General features: G+C 37.8%; 1 protein-coding gene and 1 long non-coding RNA gene across 15 annotated transcripts in view; one reads left to right on the top strand and one right to left on the bottom strand.

Moving 5' to 3' along the window:
• Nucleotides 1-16332, bottom strand: part of GRM7 (glutamate metabotropic receptor 7) — an 890997-nt gene that overhangs the window by 58081 nt on the left and 816584 nt on the right. For 12 of the 14 annotated variants that reach the window (XR_013527454.1, XR_013527455.1, XR_013527451.1 and 9 more), the window contains one exon: nt 2161-2407. Coding sequence is in view for 7 of the 14 variants with exons in the window: in XM_003734881.6 (XP_003734929.1) it covers nt 2161-2407 (247 nt within the window). In the remaining 7 variants the exon portion in view is untranslated. Of the gene's footprint in view, nt 1-2160; nt 2432-16332 lie in introns of all 14 variants that reach the window. The other 2 variants (XR_013527457.1, XR_013527456.1) reach the window with 1 other exon arrangement.
• LOC118147782 (uncharacterized) overlaps nt 1-16332 on the top strand; it is a 348784-nt gene that overhangs the window by 272665 nt on the left and 59787 nt on the right. The window lies entirely within an intron of this gene.

Raw genomic sequence — 16332 nt, 5'->3', positions numbered from 1 at the left:
ATTTTAACAACAATGTCATACCCCAAAAAGTCTCAACAAGGATTGCACCTCATAATTAAATAGCAACGGTAGTAATGTTTTTTGAAAGTTAATAATTCTGAAATAGCATAGTATTGAATTGTCTAAATTCAAAACTTCTAGTTTGGTCTTTTTTTCCCCAGTACATATAGGCTTCCAATTATGTTTTCTGCTTATTGACTTTAAACAATATCTAGTTAAATTTTGTGTGTGCTTGTGTACAAAAATAAAGCTGTTATTGGAATATTTGTAAGATAAGGGTTTTGTGAAATGCAAATTTGACCAGACAACCTATAATAAAAAGCCACTAATTATAAATAGACAGGTATATTTATTAACACAGGCATAGGTATAATACATACACATATGTTCATGTAATCTCTTCTTTTGAGGAATTCGTTTTGTCTACCCCATGGCGTTTAATCTACATTTAATTGCACCTTTATATCTACTATATCTTAATAAATTACACTGAAATTTATTTCTATGCAAAGCTTTTTGCCTCTTTAGAAATGGAAGGACATTGACATTTAGTTGATATAATATTTTCTAGAAATAATATTTTATGATACACTTATGACATAATTCTTATCTCTTTTATACATAATTATGTTGAGTTTGAGAAAAGTTCAGTGACCCTTAAAGCCACACAGCTGGTAAATAAAGTGGTTTAGATTTGAACCCAGGTATGTCTCAACCCAAAGCCTCTTCCTGCATCACAATGAATGCTACAGCAATTCACCGTCCACTTGCCCTCCTCTCAATGGACCACTTTCTCTGGAGACACAACAGAGCCTGTCATTCATTCTGTTCCTCCCTTCTCTCAGTACATTCCTTTAGCCTTGTCCTAGGATCTCTTCTGTCAAAAAGTCAAAGTGGAGCCCACAATGTCGTTAATTAACTTTATTACTTTGTCTACATATTTTCAAAGTATTTCACAGCATTCACTCAACTACTCATAAATAGAGATGGGCCAAAATCATAGATCTTTGTGTAGTATTTGTCAGGATCAAACCCAGTTGGCTTCTTGGTTTTTAAAGATCTCTCTCTTATTTGCATAGCAACAAAGATCTCCTCAAGAGTATTTAAAATTGAGACTTCCTTCTGTTTGGCATTAAGCCTTTGACAACATGATTAACTTATAACTGAAATTTAATATGTCATGAATGACTTAATGAATAACCTGAAATCCCTTCTGCTTTAAAAACAAGAATTATCACAAATATTTGAATCTGTATCATTCTACATGCAACTAGCCAAAATATTTCTGGAAAACAAGTCTTAGAACTAGTATTTGAAATCAAAAATTTATTCTTATCACCATATTGTTAATAAAGTTAGCAATTGGGAATCCTAAGCATTTAACCTTTGAGCTTGTCTGGTCTTGTGTTATTTACAAAGCGACAGCTATGTATCCATTTACCTGGGCACATTTGCAGGCATGACTAAAGGCTGCTAGGGTTTTGCAGATGTGCCATATAATAGCATCTTAAATTCAATGTTTTTTCCTTAATTTCTTCCCTAAGGTTTGTCTTGCACAGAATAAAACTCTCCTTCAGTGATGTGGTAGATGTTTCTTCCACAGGACGATGCCATTATCATGGTAGTGTCTGGCCCTGTGTACCTGGATTAAAGTTTGACAACTTTTTCCAATGTTTTATATGTTTGTTTCTAGAAGACCTATTTAGTAAAAAAAATACCTTTCTCAACATGCATGTGCTAGGGGAAAAAAGATATGCTTCTAAAATTCTTATTTATTCCAATTTTATTTCTATGGATACAGTTAATTAAGTATGGAAGTTTCCCTAACAGAAAGTTGTTTCCTTAGAGGAAGGGTGCAAGAATGAGCAATCTGATAGGTACATTTATGTCAGTTGGAGGATTCAGTACCAGAGGAAAAGCAGCAAGGGAAGGGTTAGGCTTCACACTTCTGAAGCAGAGCCTCCAAAAGCTTCTTTCCAAGAAGGAACAAAAAGAAAAGGGATGAGCCAAACTCAAAGAGCAAAAGTTAGCGTTCACCAAGGCAAACCACTCCATAAGACAAGAATGGTCACAGTATTTCTCCAGAGGCAAACACACCCCACATCTTCTAGAACTTCCTGATGCAGGATGGGAAGATGAAAGAAAAGGAGAGTTACTTACTGTTTGGGTCTACGTTTTCACAGAGCTCTGTCTTTGCCTCACCGTTGGGTCTGTCACTGGGTTTGTGTGACAGCCTCGAAGACATGGTGGCTGCTGTGACTACCGCCTTGAAGCTTCGCTTCCGTTTCTGGACATTGAGTTCAGGGTGAAAAATGATGATGTACACTTTCGGCATGTATAGCATCCCCAGCGCCACTGATGCACTTAGGTTCATGGAGATTGTAAGTGTGGTAGTTTGTATGTAGAGCTAGGAGACACAACACACAAGGCACTATTACAAATAAAATGACTGCAGAGGGAGTCTGAACACTTAAAATGATGTCAAGAACGACTATGGCTAGGAAATAAAGCAATCTTCAGGGCATTTTGATAAAGGAAGACACAATGACTCTGCACAGTTATTGAAGTGTATATGCATATATTAATTGATTGAATGCCAGTAGCTGAATCCATGCACATTCTTGCCCTGGAGAAATCTTCTATATTAAATTTCAGAGTAGGCCTTTAATCATATTTGAAGGACTTTTAATCAGAGTGGCAGCTAAATATGAAGACATGAAGACCATAGAAATCTGTAATCTTGATTAAGGTGTAGTTAGCTTTTATCCTTCATACATATAAAAGAGGGTTCACACTCCATGATTTCTTCCTACATTGAGATTCTGGGGTCTTTTGAGAAGTCTTTATCTTATGTCTTTTTTGTGTTGTTCTTTAGAAAAGTATACCTTTACCATATCTGCTGAGTAGTGAGTTGAGGTTCTCCAAAAGCTCAGACTGTCTTGCTTAATTCTGTCTTACAAAACACAAATGCCAAGTGAACAAATCTAGTAATCTAGTGATGTTGTCTTGTCCACTCTTTATATTGTCAAATTACTAATGGGATGCAAAATTATATTCTGCAGTTGGGTGATTTGTAGTTTGGATGGTGCCCCTATTTCTATCCTTGTCTCCTTTCATTTCCTCAAGAAATCAGTAGATCAACTAATTGCTTGCTTTCCAATGTGTCAGATCATAGCCTTGGCTATAAATATGAAAAAGTGATGGTAGAGGATGTAGGGAGGTGTATGATTCTTAAGAGTAAAGCTACAGACAACTTGCCTTGGTCTAGTTATCTACAACATGCCCTACCGTGATCCAGACCCCCCACTGCCCCCACTCCCAATGTGTTCAGGAATATTTGTGTTTTGCATGACTTCTAAAGGCTATTTAAATGGAACAACCAGCAACCATTGCCTTTCTGTCCATGGAAAGCCTAGTTCCTTGACAACATATTCAACTATCGTATTCCACAACTATGCCTTCTCGTTGATCTGATGATAAAAACCCAATTCTTAAGGGAGTTCACAAGGGCCCTCATGGTTTGTGCTTGCCTGCTTTTTTAGACTAATTGTCCACCATTTCCCACCTCCCTGACTCCCAGTCCCCTGCTTTGCCTTCCCAGGGCTCCATTCATTTGTGCTGTCCTTTAGCTCGTGAATAAACTGTACTCATTCGATCACAGAACTTTGCTGCATGCCTCTTTGCTTTACTTTTGTTTTCCTACATGTGGAATGATCCTCCTTTTCTTCTTAGCACCCATCCCAGGCTGCCCTCACTCACAGCCTCAAGTCTAGGCCAGCTTCTTTACTGACACACTCTCAAAGGACTTCTTTAGATCATTTGTCTCAGTTGTAATTATGAACTCAGAACCTTGATCATTTTTTTGTCCCTTGTTTCTGCTAGGCCTTAAGTTCCATGAAGGCAAGATCTGTCTCTCTGGGACACTATTATGTCTGTGAAGAAGGCCCTTGATAAACATACAGTGGATAGGCTCATGTGTTTGTCTAACTGACACCTTTTGCCCAGCTATAACTCGGTGGTTAAATAGCCTATCTCTAAATATCCAAAAACTTCCATCAGACCTTTTGGCTGCCTGGATCCTTCTGATCTTAATTGTTCAAACTGAGGCTCCAGTGAAATCAAAGATAACTTTGCCACCTTGTCTGGAAGGAATGCAGTTTTCCAGCTAATGTTAATTTGAATATGTGTGTCTCCAAATAGTTAAAAGGAGCTGCCAACTGCTGAGTATAATACATAATGAATGTAAAATAGAAAGAACATTGAATAAACAATTCTTCAAATTGTAAATTAGTTCATATTTTAAATTTCATATTTCCATACTAGCATACCTTTAGACTTTTAATGTCATTCCACCCTGCCAGCCTACACTGTTCAAGAAAGGCTTAACATGGTCACAGGGCTTTATAGACATAGAAAATTTTTTCACCATTATCAGTGTACTTATGGGAGCTTTGCAAACTATGGCTTAGTTCAAAAAGGAAAGAGATGTCAACAAAATTATGGGATCTTAGGTTTTGTTTGCGTTTCTCTGCTCGTTAGTGAATTTTGCAGTTGATGAGATTATTCAGGGTTCTTATTTCATTATTTATCTATAATTATAAATTATACAGGCATATATGCTTATGTATGTTTGTATGTGTCTATACATATGTTTTCTTTTTTCAACTTTTAGATTTGGGGGAACATGTGCAGGTTTATTACATGCGTATATTGTGTGATGCTGAGGTTTGGCCCAGTATTTACTTTTTCAGCCCTAACCCCCTCTCCCATTAGCCCCCATTGTCCACTGTCTTCTTTATGTCCATGAGTACCCAATATTTAGCTCGTCCTTATAAGTAAGAACATGAGGTTTTTGATTTTCTGTTTGTGTTAACTGGCCTAGGAAAATGGCCTACTACAACTCAACATGGTTTTGTTTTTTTATGGATGCATAGTATTTCATGGTATATATGTGCCACATTTTCTTTATCCAGTCTGCCGCTGATTCCGTGTTGTTGCTGTTGTGAATAGTGCTGTGAGTGCATGTATCTTTTGGTAGACTGATTTCTTTTCTTTTGAATATATACCCAGTAACATACATACTTTTTCTTAACAAAGACTACTAAGTAATTTAGAACTCTGCAACTATGATGTTTATTTTATGAAGTGTTTAGTTCAATCATTTTTAAACTAGAGACCATCAAGACTTTGTTTCTTGTTTAGAAAATTTTGCAGTCTCTGGTGACACTTCAGAAGTATGTTGAAAACCAAAATAAACTTCACTGATCACAGTTTTTCTACAGCCCCTCCACCCCTGAATCCTCTTTACACAGCATACTGGATAGGAGTGTAGATTCTGGATAGGAGAGCTAGTCTACCTGAGTTCAATTCTCGTTTACTAGTTTTGTGACCTTGGACAAATTACTTCTCCTCAGCTTCTACATCTGCAAAATGGACATAATAATGGTACGCACCTCAGAATGTTGTCTTGCTTGATGATTAAATATGTATTTGTAAAGTGTTTAGTATAGGATCTAGCAAATAGTATCATTAATAAGTACTATGAAAGTATCTTTAAAAAAGCACAGTCACGCATCACTTAATGACAGAAATGTGTTCCAAGAAATGCATTATTAGGTAATTTGTTATTGTGCAACCATCATAGTATACTGACACAAATCTTGGTGGCATAGCCTACTAAAGTCAGGTACAAACCTTCACAGCATGTGACTACACTGAATCCTGTAGGCAGTTGTGACAATGATATTTATGTATCTAAATATAGTTAAACATAGTTAAACGTGTGGAGGGTCACGCCTATAATCTCAGCACTTTGGGAGCCTGAGGCGGGCAGATCACCTGAGGTCAGGAGTTCAAGTCCTTCAAGACCAGCCTGGCCAACATGGTGAACCGCTCCCCTGCCCCACCCCAGGTGTGGTGGTGGGTGCCTGTATTCTTAGCTACTCAGGAGGCTGAGGCAGGAGAATCGCTTGAATCTGGGAGGCAGAGGTTGGAGTGAGCTGAGATCACACCACCACACTCCAGCCAGGGGAACAGAGTGAGACTCTGTTTCGAAACAAATAAAATGATTATATATATATAAACATAGAATAAGTACTGTACAAATATAATCTAAGGGACCACCATTGTATGTGCAGTCCTTTGTTTATCAAAATGTCATTATGTGGCACGTGACTGTATGTAGGTATGAAGGCTGAGAAGGCTTCAGTCTACAGAGATCTTGGAGTTATTGGCCCACAGGGAGCTGCTCCCACTAAGCCTAGAAAAGAAGATAGGCCACTGGCTCTTTGACTTTTGGTGAGGTGGGAGGCTCACATTGAAGTTATGAGTTTTCATCCCTGCATCTTTTTAGTAGATTATTTCAGTAAATTATAGCATATCTATATTTATTCTTATGGTTGTTCTTATTTTACCTGATGCTTATTGTATAATGCACTACCCTGTTTAAGCTTAGGTATTTCACATCACTTACTTTTATTTGTCATTTCTTTTTTTTTTTTGAGACGGAGTTTTGCTCTTGTTACCCAGGCTGGAGTGCAATGGCGTGATCTTGGCTCACCACAACCTCCGCCTCCTGGGTTCAGGTAATTCTCCTGCCTCAGCCTCCTGAGTATCTGGGACTACAGGCATGCGCCACCATGCCCAGCTAATTTTTTGTATCTTTAGTAGAGACGGGGTTTCACCATGTTGACGAGGATGGTCTCGATATCCTGACCTCGTGATCCACCCCCCTCGGCCTCCCAAAGTGCTGGGATTACAGGCTTGAGCCACCGTGCCCGGCCTGTAATTTCTTTAGAAATGTAACAGAGTTGGTGATCATTATCAGTTCCTTTTGTCAAAGTATAGGTAAAGGGGTTCTTATGCACACTGTTTTACTGAGACCAGCGTCTCCCCCAGAGCTGTCCTCCAGCTGAGCCTAATCTAGTTTTGGATGTCCGAGGATCATTCCCAAAGGAAGAAAGAGCTTCCCCACCCTGGCCAGTTATGGATGGCTCAGGCCTGTGGGAAGGACATAGACTACCTTGAAATTTCCACATCTTGATAATTAAGCCCTAATTTTATCATCAACCTAAATGAATTTTCAGAATCTAGTTTCCACTCCTGGGTCACATATGGCTTGTCCTAACTTAACCCACTATGCATAATTTAGGTCAAATAACTAAAGAACATTTAGGTAAGGAACTCAGAGCCAAGCCAGAAGTGAGTTATGTACAATGTTCTAGAATAGTTTTCTCAAAAGTCTGATGTGCAGAACCCATAGCTATAACTATTCTCTCTGTTTTTCAGTTTTCTGAAGTGTAAATGAAAATCCTAATAGTTTGCATTCCATATGGTCATTGTGAAAAAGTAACTCATTAATATATGAAAATTGTTTAGCAGAGTGCCTGGAAAATAAGTATTCATGAAAATATTTATGTTCTGCCAGCCTAGGTTTCTGGGGTTTAGATCTAAGGATAAGGTTTCAACTGTAACAACTTTTATATATTTCAAATTTTTATGTATAGGTTGTTAATTAAGTTATAGTGTTTATAAAATCCACTCCTATTGATGTCTAGCCAGATAGAAATATACCAGCAAATATACTATCAGAGTACACAGGGATGCAGTGAATTCAATGCCAGGCAAGGCTCAGTTGAATCTGCTCCCTGGCCTTCTCTCATCTTGGCCTAAATAGTTCATTGTTGGATATAATACGAATGCATATGATGAGATGCCTTTATTGCTTTGTAAGATGGGATAACATTTAGTGCTAGCTGAGTTCCTTGTCTAATTTTCAATTGCTAAGATGTTAGATAGTGCTCTGGAATTTGCCAACTCTCCTGTATAGGTTTCAGAATCAGTTTAATTAAAGAATATTTTGAGAGATTTCAAGGAAAGCTGTTAATAGTTGTAATAATGGTGGGTTTTCAACTTCGGAAACCAGAGTATTGTTAGTACTATTCAAGAAAACAAAACAAAAGTCATGAAAAAAATTTGCGGGGCACAGAGATAGATATAAGACTAGAACTATCAGGAAGAAAACAATTTCACATTTTTGTGAAATCGTCTTACTTTCACTGATGTCTTTAGTAATTATTATATTTTTTAAAAAGAACTAACAATATAAGAATACTAATGAATCACCACTTTTATCTATATAAAAATTTAATTAATTTACTCAGAAAAGTGTTATGTGGCTATTTGGTGGTGTCAAAACATTGGGTTAGGGGATGATTAATGTTTGGTAAATCATGCTAACTGTAGTTTTCAGATAGGCTGTATATGAAATACCTTACTTTCCCACTACTTGTACATTCATTCATTTATGGGTTTTGCATTTTTAAAAATTTTTTAGTTTGGGTGAAGAACTCATGATGCACTATTTGCTTCCTAAATCATTTCTTCATAGTGTATATTGCCTCTTGCTTTTCTTTCCTCTTGTAGTGCCCTCTGCTCACTGCTCAGCCCCTGATACTCTGCATATATGTGATGCTCAATCTACAGGCATCCTCTGCATAAACCATTCCCCATCTCCCAAGTCAGGACAATTTATTTGTTTGTCCCTTTCTGTAGTTATGGCTCAGATAGTATTTAACCTGGGCTCCTTAGGAGAGGTCAGTCTGTGTGCTGTGAAGTTGCTTTGAAACTGCAAATTCATTGCAAAGAAATTGATTAGGGAGCAATCTGAAAATACCAAAAAGTTCATGTTTATAAACATGTGATCTCCTCTGCAGGAAACACTAGGTGAACATGGTAAGCTGCTTCCTGCAGAAGTCAGCTATTTGGGAATATCCAAAATGCACACCCACACCCATGCTTCAAACATCTGCCTGCTAGCCCCTTCCACAGTTTTATGGTCAACCTCATGAAGCAATCCTTCTGGCATCCACTTCCATAAACAAACTTTATATCACTTTTTATCAGGTAAAGTGATATATTTATTGCAGTATTCATGGGTTTCTTAGCCATCAAACACATGTAAAATCATGTCACTATTTTGATTAGGTTCCATTTTTGTTGCTGTTGAGACCAAGTCTTGTTCTGTCACTCAGACTGGAGTGCAGTGCACAATCTCAGCTCAATGCAACCTTGGCCTCCCGGGTTCAAGCAGTTCTCCTGCCTCAGCATTCTGAGTAGCTGGGATTACAGGTGTGCCACCATGCCTGGCTAATATTTGCATGTTTAGTAGAGACAGAGTTTCATCATGTTGGTTAGGCTGGTCTTGAACTCCTGACCTCGTGATCTACCAACCTTGGACTCCCAAAGTGCTGGGATTACAGGCATGAGCCACCATGCCTGGCCCTGGTCTTTTTTCTTTTTTTCTTAAAGTATCATTGATAATGTTTCTCAGCATTATGTCTCTAACCTGGTTTTCTGTCAGTCCTGTGTTTTTTATGGCAAACTTTTGCATGGCATGGTGATCTTTTAAGAACACCTATGTTATGCTACAGAAGAGATGACTGGAAAATAAACACAATGTCTGCTGCAGAGTGTGCACTTATTAAATTCTGGTGAATCAGAAAGTTCTACACCAGAAGAAAGTATTAAGTATGATCAGTATTCTTGGCATTTAGCACTGTTTCAAGAAAAGCTATTATTTGTAGTCTGTTCGTAGCATTTTTTTCTATTTGTGTGCTTCTGTTTCCTCATTATTAGATAGGAGATAATAGTAATATCTATCTCATAATGTTGTTGGGATTAAATAATGGTCTCTATGAATCCACAGAAAGGTTACTAGCATATGACAACCACAACCACTCATCAATGATGTTAGTGTTATTGATTTATTTATTGGCTATAACATGCACTAACTTATTTTCTACACTGTTATTTTTTGTTCAATCTTAATATCTTTTAAAATTCACATTATTACATTGAAATGAAAGTTCCTGGCAGTTACGACTTGTGTCTTCACTACCTGTATCTGTTGCTTCCTAATTAGAGTGCTCACATATTTGAGAAATATGTCACATAGCTGAGAATGAGACAGAATGTTGGTAATTGGGATTCTTTCAGCCATCCTGAAGGTCAATACCCTGAGGGTTTTTGCTTAGGTATGAAATAAAACATGATGATGGAAGAATCCATTATATAATGGGAAAAAAATACTGTTTTCCACCCCTGCCCCCTGCCGTGGCAGGGGCAGGAGTTTGCATCCTTTAGAAAGATGATTCAAGGGAGGAAAAATATTTTTGTTGTTAGAACTGATTTCAGATTTTTGACTTGGATTATTAGTGGGTGACTTGGGCAAGTTACTTCAGGCAAGTGATAAAATCAAGATTCATTGCTAAGAAGTTTGTTACTAGAGTGTCTGGTATAAACTCCTACTCATTTAATATTGCCACAAAGACTTCCTTACAGTTTTGAAGATTAAAAGAAATCATGTATAAAGATTAAGTAACACAATCCCTGTTACGTGGTGGTGCCAGAAATTGCAAGTGTCATTACTAGAGTAGAAGGACTTATACTCTGCAGATAATTTTTATGCTATTCTACTTAGAGCTCCTAACTTTGAATTGATGCCAGATAGATGATAGAGAAATAGAGAGATAGAGAGATTATTGACAGATAGACAGACAGAGATATACTCACACACCAAATAGCATGGGATAGTCATCTGGTCAGAGTTATAAATAATGGAGGGAACTAGATGACTGTTGGACAAGACCTAGTTTCACTGTGTTTTTTTTTTTTCTCATTTAATATCTCCAGGCAGACATGATATTAAGGCTACACACAATTGCATTTTTTATTTGGATAGACGTAAGGCAATTGCTCCAGGTGAATGCAAATCAGTTTCTGTAGCATGAGATAAGTGATTATGTTCATGCTTGAAATCACCTGCATCTCAGTGCCTTGCTTTCTTGAATGGAAGCCTGATGCAGTGTTTATTCCCAAATAGTGTAATCAGAGAGATGCTGTTATTCCAGTTGACCACATCCTTGGAAAAGTTTATCTCCACCCCATACCCTCCTACTAAGCTGCAGGCCCTCTTGATGGCCAAGTCTTCCACAAAAGTCACTTCTGATTTTGCTGGGCATGTGCAAGCACAGACTACACACTCAGTGATACACAGAATTTCTCTTCCCCAGCAGCCCTCTGACTCATCAATTTTAATTTCAAGATGTTGTCCCTCTACAGTTGCAAAGTAGGAGTTTTACTCTTTTACATAGCCAATACTGAGTACTATTGGCCCTGTTGTGTTATCTAAAAGGTTATTTACCATTCCTGCTGGTTTGAGAGCAATAAAAATGTTAGATCTCTGCCTTGCAGGGATTTAATGTACAAAGGCCAACATTTTCCCTATAGTTAGCCTGGAGAGATGACTCCTGCCAGAATCCATGGGCTCCCTTTAATCCTCTGCCATATTCATCAAAATAGAACCCAACAGTCTTGTTGTAGGAAGCTATGTCAGATTCTGTATTATAATGTGAAAATGCTGTCTTGTACCTCACTGGGGAATATATTGGGTAATATAGCATGAAGTTCTGTATTACTTTACAAGTCAACCAGTAATTTAAAAAGAAATTAAGTCTGAATTTAATCAGCTTCTAAAGATGTGAAATATTCCATTTGTGTAAGTACAATGCTGTCAAATCTTGCCAAATTTTAAAGTAATCTTTATAGTTCTAATGAACATAAAAGGAGAAGAATCAAATGGAAAACCCTGATGTCAAATAAATATTAAAAAGCAAATGTCCTACACATTTCTTGGGCCTTTTCAACTTGTAAAGGGTTCGTTAAAACTAGATCCAACAGTGCCATTGACAAAAAGATAATGTCCGATTCTCACAGAAACAAAGTATGTTCTTAACTCAGTTTTCAAAGTCATTGACAATGGCTTTCTGACGAGCTTTGACAGGCTTTGATGATCATATTCAACCCAGCCTTCTCTTTCCTCCTCTTAGTCTGGCTGTTATGTTTGCTGATCGCAGTTCTCTGTTGCTTTTGGCTTATATCTTTCCTGTCTTACCACCATCTATGATAGCTCCCTTCCTGCTCTTCAGCTTCCTCTTTTCACCTTGCGCTAGTTCACACTTTTTCCTGTGTATGTCTTCACTTTCCTGCCTTTCCATGACCATCACTATGGCAACATGGTTGTGGGTAGAGGCAGGCTCCCCTGTTCTCCACCCTGAGCTCCTGGCACACTGAAGCACCCCTAGTTAATGTGCAGTTCATGACTTGATCTTGCCTTCCCAAGACCTATTTTTCTTTCCTCTTGTTACCGAGGTGTTAGATCAGGGATCTAAAAAGTCCTATTTCCTAACCACTTACTCGTTAGGACCTGCAGTCAGGCTTCTATCCCCTGACCTCCTCTGAGTTTGTCTTCCACAAATTCTTAGACTACTTGCAAGAACCTGAGAGGCAGGATATTTCTAGGTCTCATTCTTTTTCTTCTTTAAAACTGTCCTGCTGCAATAGCTCAAATTTCCACCATACTTTGGATGAAGATAAAATTCCTTAACATGGCCATCCACATTTAAACGTGTATGTGTGTGTGAAAGAGAGAGGGAGAGGGAAAGAGAGTGAGTGAGTGAGTGAGTAGTCTCTCTCTCCTCCACCAGGAAGCATATCTGGTTAGTTCACCATTGTATCTCCAGTGTCTGCCACTGTGGGTAGGAAATAGAGGAACTTAATTGGTGAAGTTAAAAAAGGAAATCTTGGACACAAAAAGATAGAGATTCAATTTCCAATCTTTGGCTCCACGCCGGGCATAATCACAGAAAACAGAGAGGCAAAAGGTATTAGGTGGAAAGGAGAAAGAGCCTGAGGCTCCCAAGGCATGGATTTTCCCTGCAGTAAGTATTCCTGAACCGGCTCAAGAGAAGAGGAGTAGACTCTGCTGTCCTGGGGGTGGCCACCTACAGTTTCTCTAAACCATCTTTAATATATTCACAAAACAATAAAGCATAATTATCAATAATAACTCCTATAGAGGCTGTGGCAACAATGAAAATCCAACAACTCCACCTCTTTTGTAAAGATGGGAGTTTATCTTTCAAACAGCTTGGGCTAACACCCAGGTTAGCACCTAATTGTCTCCTCACAATAGAAAAATGAAATGGTTGCCATGACAACTCAGTGATGAGTTCAGGCACTGAACTTTTTTTTTTGACTTAACTGAGACCCTATATGTGTTTTGTTTTTGTAATGCTAATTTCTCATAGAGTTTTAAAGAAATCATTAATATTTTAAAAACTCGCCTTCATTAGATAGTATAAAAGTGATCCACAAAAGAATTAATAAGGACGTGAGTAAACTGCTGTCTTTCCACAACTTGGATCTCTCCATAATATCTAGGTTCATTTTTATAATTTAGGAAAAAAAACTTAGAAATAGTTCTATTGTTTCATCTGACTTCTGACGTGAAACTACATTAAACTCTGATATAATTCTAAAAAATTGATGGGTGAATTTTAAAAAATAAATAATTTTAATGGCAAATTCTCTATTCAAGTTTAGCTTATGGGATCACCATGCTTTTTGTGTGTTGGTGGTAGAGGAAGGAAGAGACATAAAATACAAAAAGTCTCCTACATAAGTTACTGAAAAATGTCTATAGGGATGTCAGAGTGCCTGCAGAAGTGCCTGAAAACATTATTCTCATTTCCATGCAACTAGATGCTTATCTTGTTTTTTCTTTTAACACGGTCTCACTCTGTCACCCAGGCTGGAGTGCAGTGGTGGGATCATAGATCACTGCAGCCTTGAACTTTCAGGCTCAAGTGGTCCCCTTGTCTTCAGCCTCCCAAGTAGCTAGGACTACAGGCACATCTGGCTATTTTTTTTGCTTTTTGTAGAGACAGAGTCTTGCTATGTTGCCCAGACTGGCTTCAAACTCTGATGTTTATTATCTTTAGTGTAGGGATGATCATCTCCAACCTCATAGGTCCGGTGAGACAATCAAACAGACATCTAGCTCTTCAACATGCCTCTCCACAAATTCCTTTTCTTGGGAACTGTTACCTTCATCTACCTGGTTGCACAAATTGGGACCTTAAGTGTTATTCTTTAACACTTGTGTTTCCCTCACTACTTATACATCATATCAGCTTGGTTTTCTGGTTGGCTAATGTTACCTGTATTATAAATAATGCAATATATAACATATGTAATAAGTAATAACTCATACATGTAATATTTCTGGAATTTGTTCCCTTCTCATCCAGTGCCCTCACCTGTCTCAAATATGTTTAAACAGCTAATATACCTAATGCACAGAGACCCGTGGCTACCATTGTTAAGTTCTAAAGTTTTGGCTATTATCATTGTTCTAAAGCACTTCCATCATGCAGAGGATGCTATGGTAGCATCCCAGCTGGTTTTGCCACATCCATTTTTGTCTCCCTCTGAACAATTCTGCGCAGGTCCAATGTAAAACATCCTTCAAAGACTTCCCATGGCCTTATAGTCTCTGGCCTGGCTATGTTTCACATTTTTTAGCTAGTCTCTCTTCAATATGACTTATCTATTCTGGCAATCTTGGGGGATCCAAACTTAATTCCTGTGAAAGGACTCAGTGTATATTATTCCCTCTGCAAGGAGTGTTTTCTGTTTGTTTGTTTTGCCTCAGTTCTCCTAACACATCCTTCAGGATGAGTTCTCCTAACTCAGCCTTCCTGTATTTTCTCTGATGAAGAAATGTAACTTGAATGACCACATGCCACCCCACCAATTTGAATTTTCTCCTTCCATGATGTTCCCTAAGAGCAGCCTGCTCTTTTCATTCACAGTGTATATAATCGCCAGTAATTTTCATTGCAGTCATAGGTTCAGTTATCTAGAGAAATTAAATTTAAACTCTAGAAATATTAAATATTTTTAAACTTCTAGAACTTAAACTCTGAGGTGACCAGGGATACACCTATCAAAAATGAAGCCTTCAAAAAATAATTTTTGAATAAATAAAGAGCATAATAATTCCAAAATACGGTACGCATAAAAAAGTCTTAATGACTAAAACCAACCCTCTTTTTGAGGTGTAACTATGTAATGGGTAGATCTAGAGTCTTAAAATGAATATACATAGAGAATATACTTTCAAAACCCTAAGTTTGTGGAGAGGTGACATGACTTGGGCAGAGACACAGTAACCAGGAGCAAAGCTAAGAAGAAAGTTGAGGTCTTTGGGATTCTAAAGCTCATTCTACTACATAGATATTCACTTTCAACTAAAATCCCTGTTTAATAAAAGATTAAATTATAAAACTGTTTAATTTTTCATTCCCCATAGCTTTAATTGCCAGTACTTAGAAAAACAAAGACCTCTAAGTATTTCTAAAGGGAACTGACAGAAAATTCTGATTCTTTACCATAGAGTACCTATTTGTGTGTGTGTGGTTTATATTTAAATTCTTATTTCCTGTTAAGAATCATGGGCAAACATTCTCCATATGCATTTGAAACCGTGTCCAATTCCCTTAACAAATACAACTTTTTGTCAAGAGAATGCATCGTTACTATCTTTTCCACCAATGGTGCAAACACACCCAGGCAGATGTCCCAAATGATAAAAGATGTGCTTGAGTAGGCCGAATGAAAAGTAAATAATATATAAATTAAATGGAAATGTGTGAAGCATGAAGAAGTTGCAGTACCTGATGGTTCTGCTGATGTGTGGTACTATGAAATTTACTAATTTGAGAGGGTCAAGAGTAGACTAAGAAAACTAGGCATAGAGCAGGAGGGAGGAGCTTAAGTCACATAAGGTAGATGAATTGGAATTATCTGAATTTCAAGTAAGCATTGACTGCCCCAGTATCTTCATGATTTTCTTTCTCTGGTAGAACAGTACCTGTCTCTCTTCATTTTCTAGCTATTTAGTTTATATGTAAGATGGAATAAAAATAGAAGACAATTCCAAAGCAGAGACTTTGGCCATAATGCATGAGATACTCGGAAAGGTGCCCCAGCTCTCCAGTGAGAAAAGTCTGACCCCTTTATGGACATACAGAATGGATCTGAATCATGAAATACCTATATCAGAATGAGGAAAAGTAGTGGAATCCTGTGAAGTAGAGCCAAGGGAATTACGGAAAGGACAAAAAATTATACAATGACAACAAAAGTGGCTGCCTGAGGGGTGGCCTCAAATGACCCAGGCCTGTTGAAGAATTGAAAGAATGAGTTGACTTTAGGGGAGGAACACTGAACTCCACAAGAAATAGGACTCTCATCTTGGGTTGGGAATTGTGGCTCTAACCTTAAAGAAATGACCATTTTACACATCCTTGTAGATTCTGGAAAGTTTGACTGGGTGATTATAGGATTTGTAATAATGAATTATCTATTCTGTTTCTTTCACTATAACCTTGTAGCACAGGCTTTGCACCCATCGGAGATGTTTGAGGA

The sequence above is a fragment of the Callithrix jacchus genome, chromosome 15 (genome assembly GCF_049354715.1).
Source record: "Callithrix jacchus isolate 240 chromosome 15, calJac240_pri, whole genome shotgun sequence".
In the NCBI taxonomy this organism is placed as follows: Eukaryota; Metazoa; Chordata; class Mammalia; order Primates; family Cebidae; genus Callithrix; species Callithrix jacchus.
The sequence above is the reverse complement of the archived record's forward strand: the minus strand, read 5'-3'. Positions and strand labels throughout refer to the sequence as shown.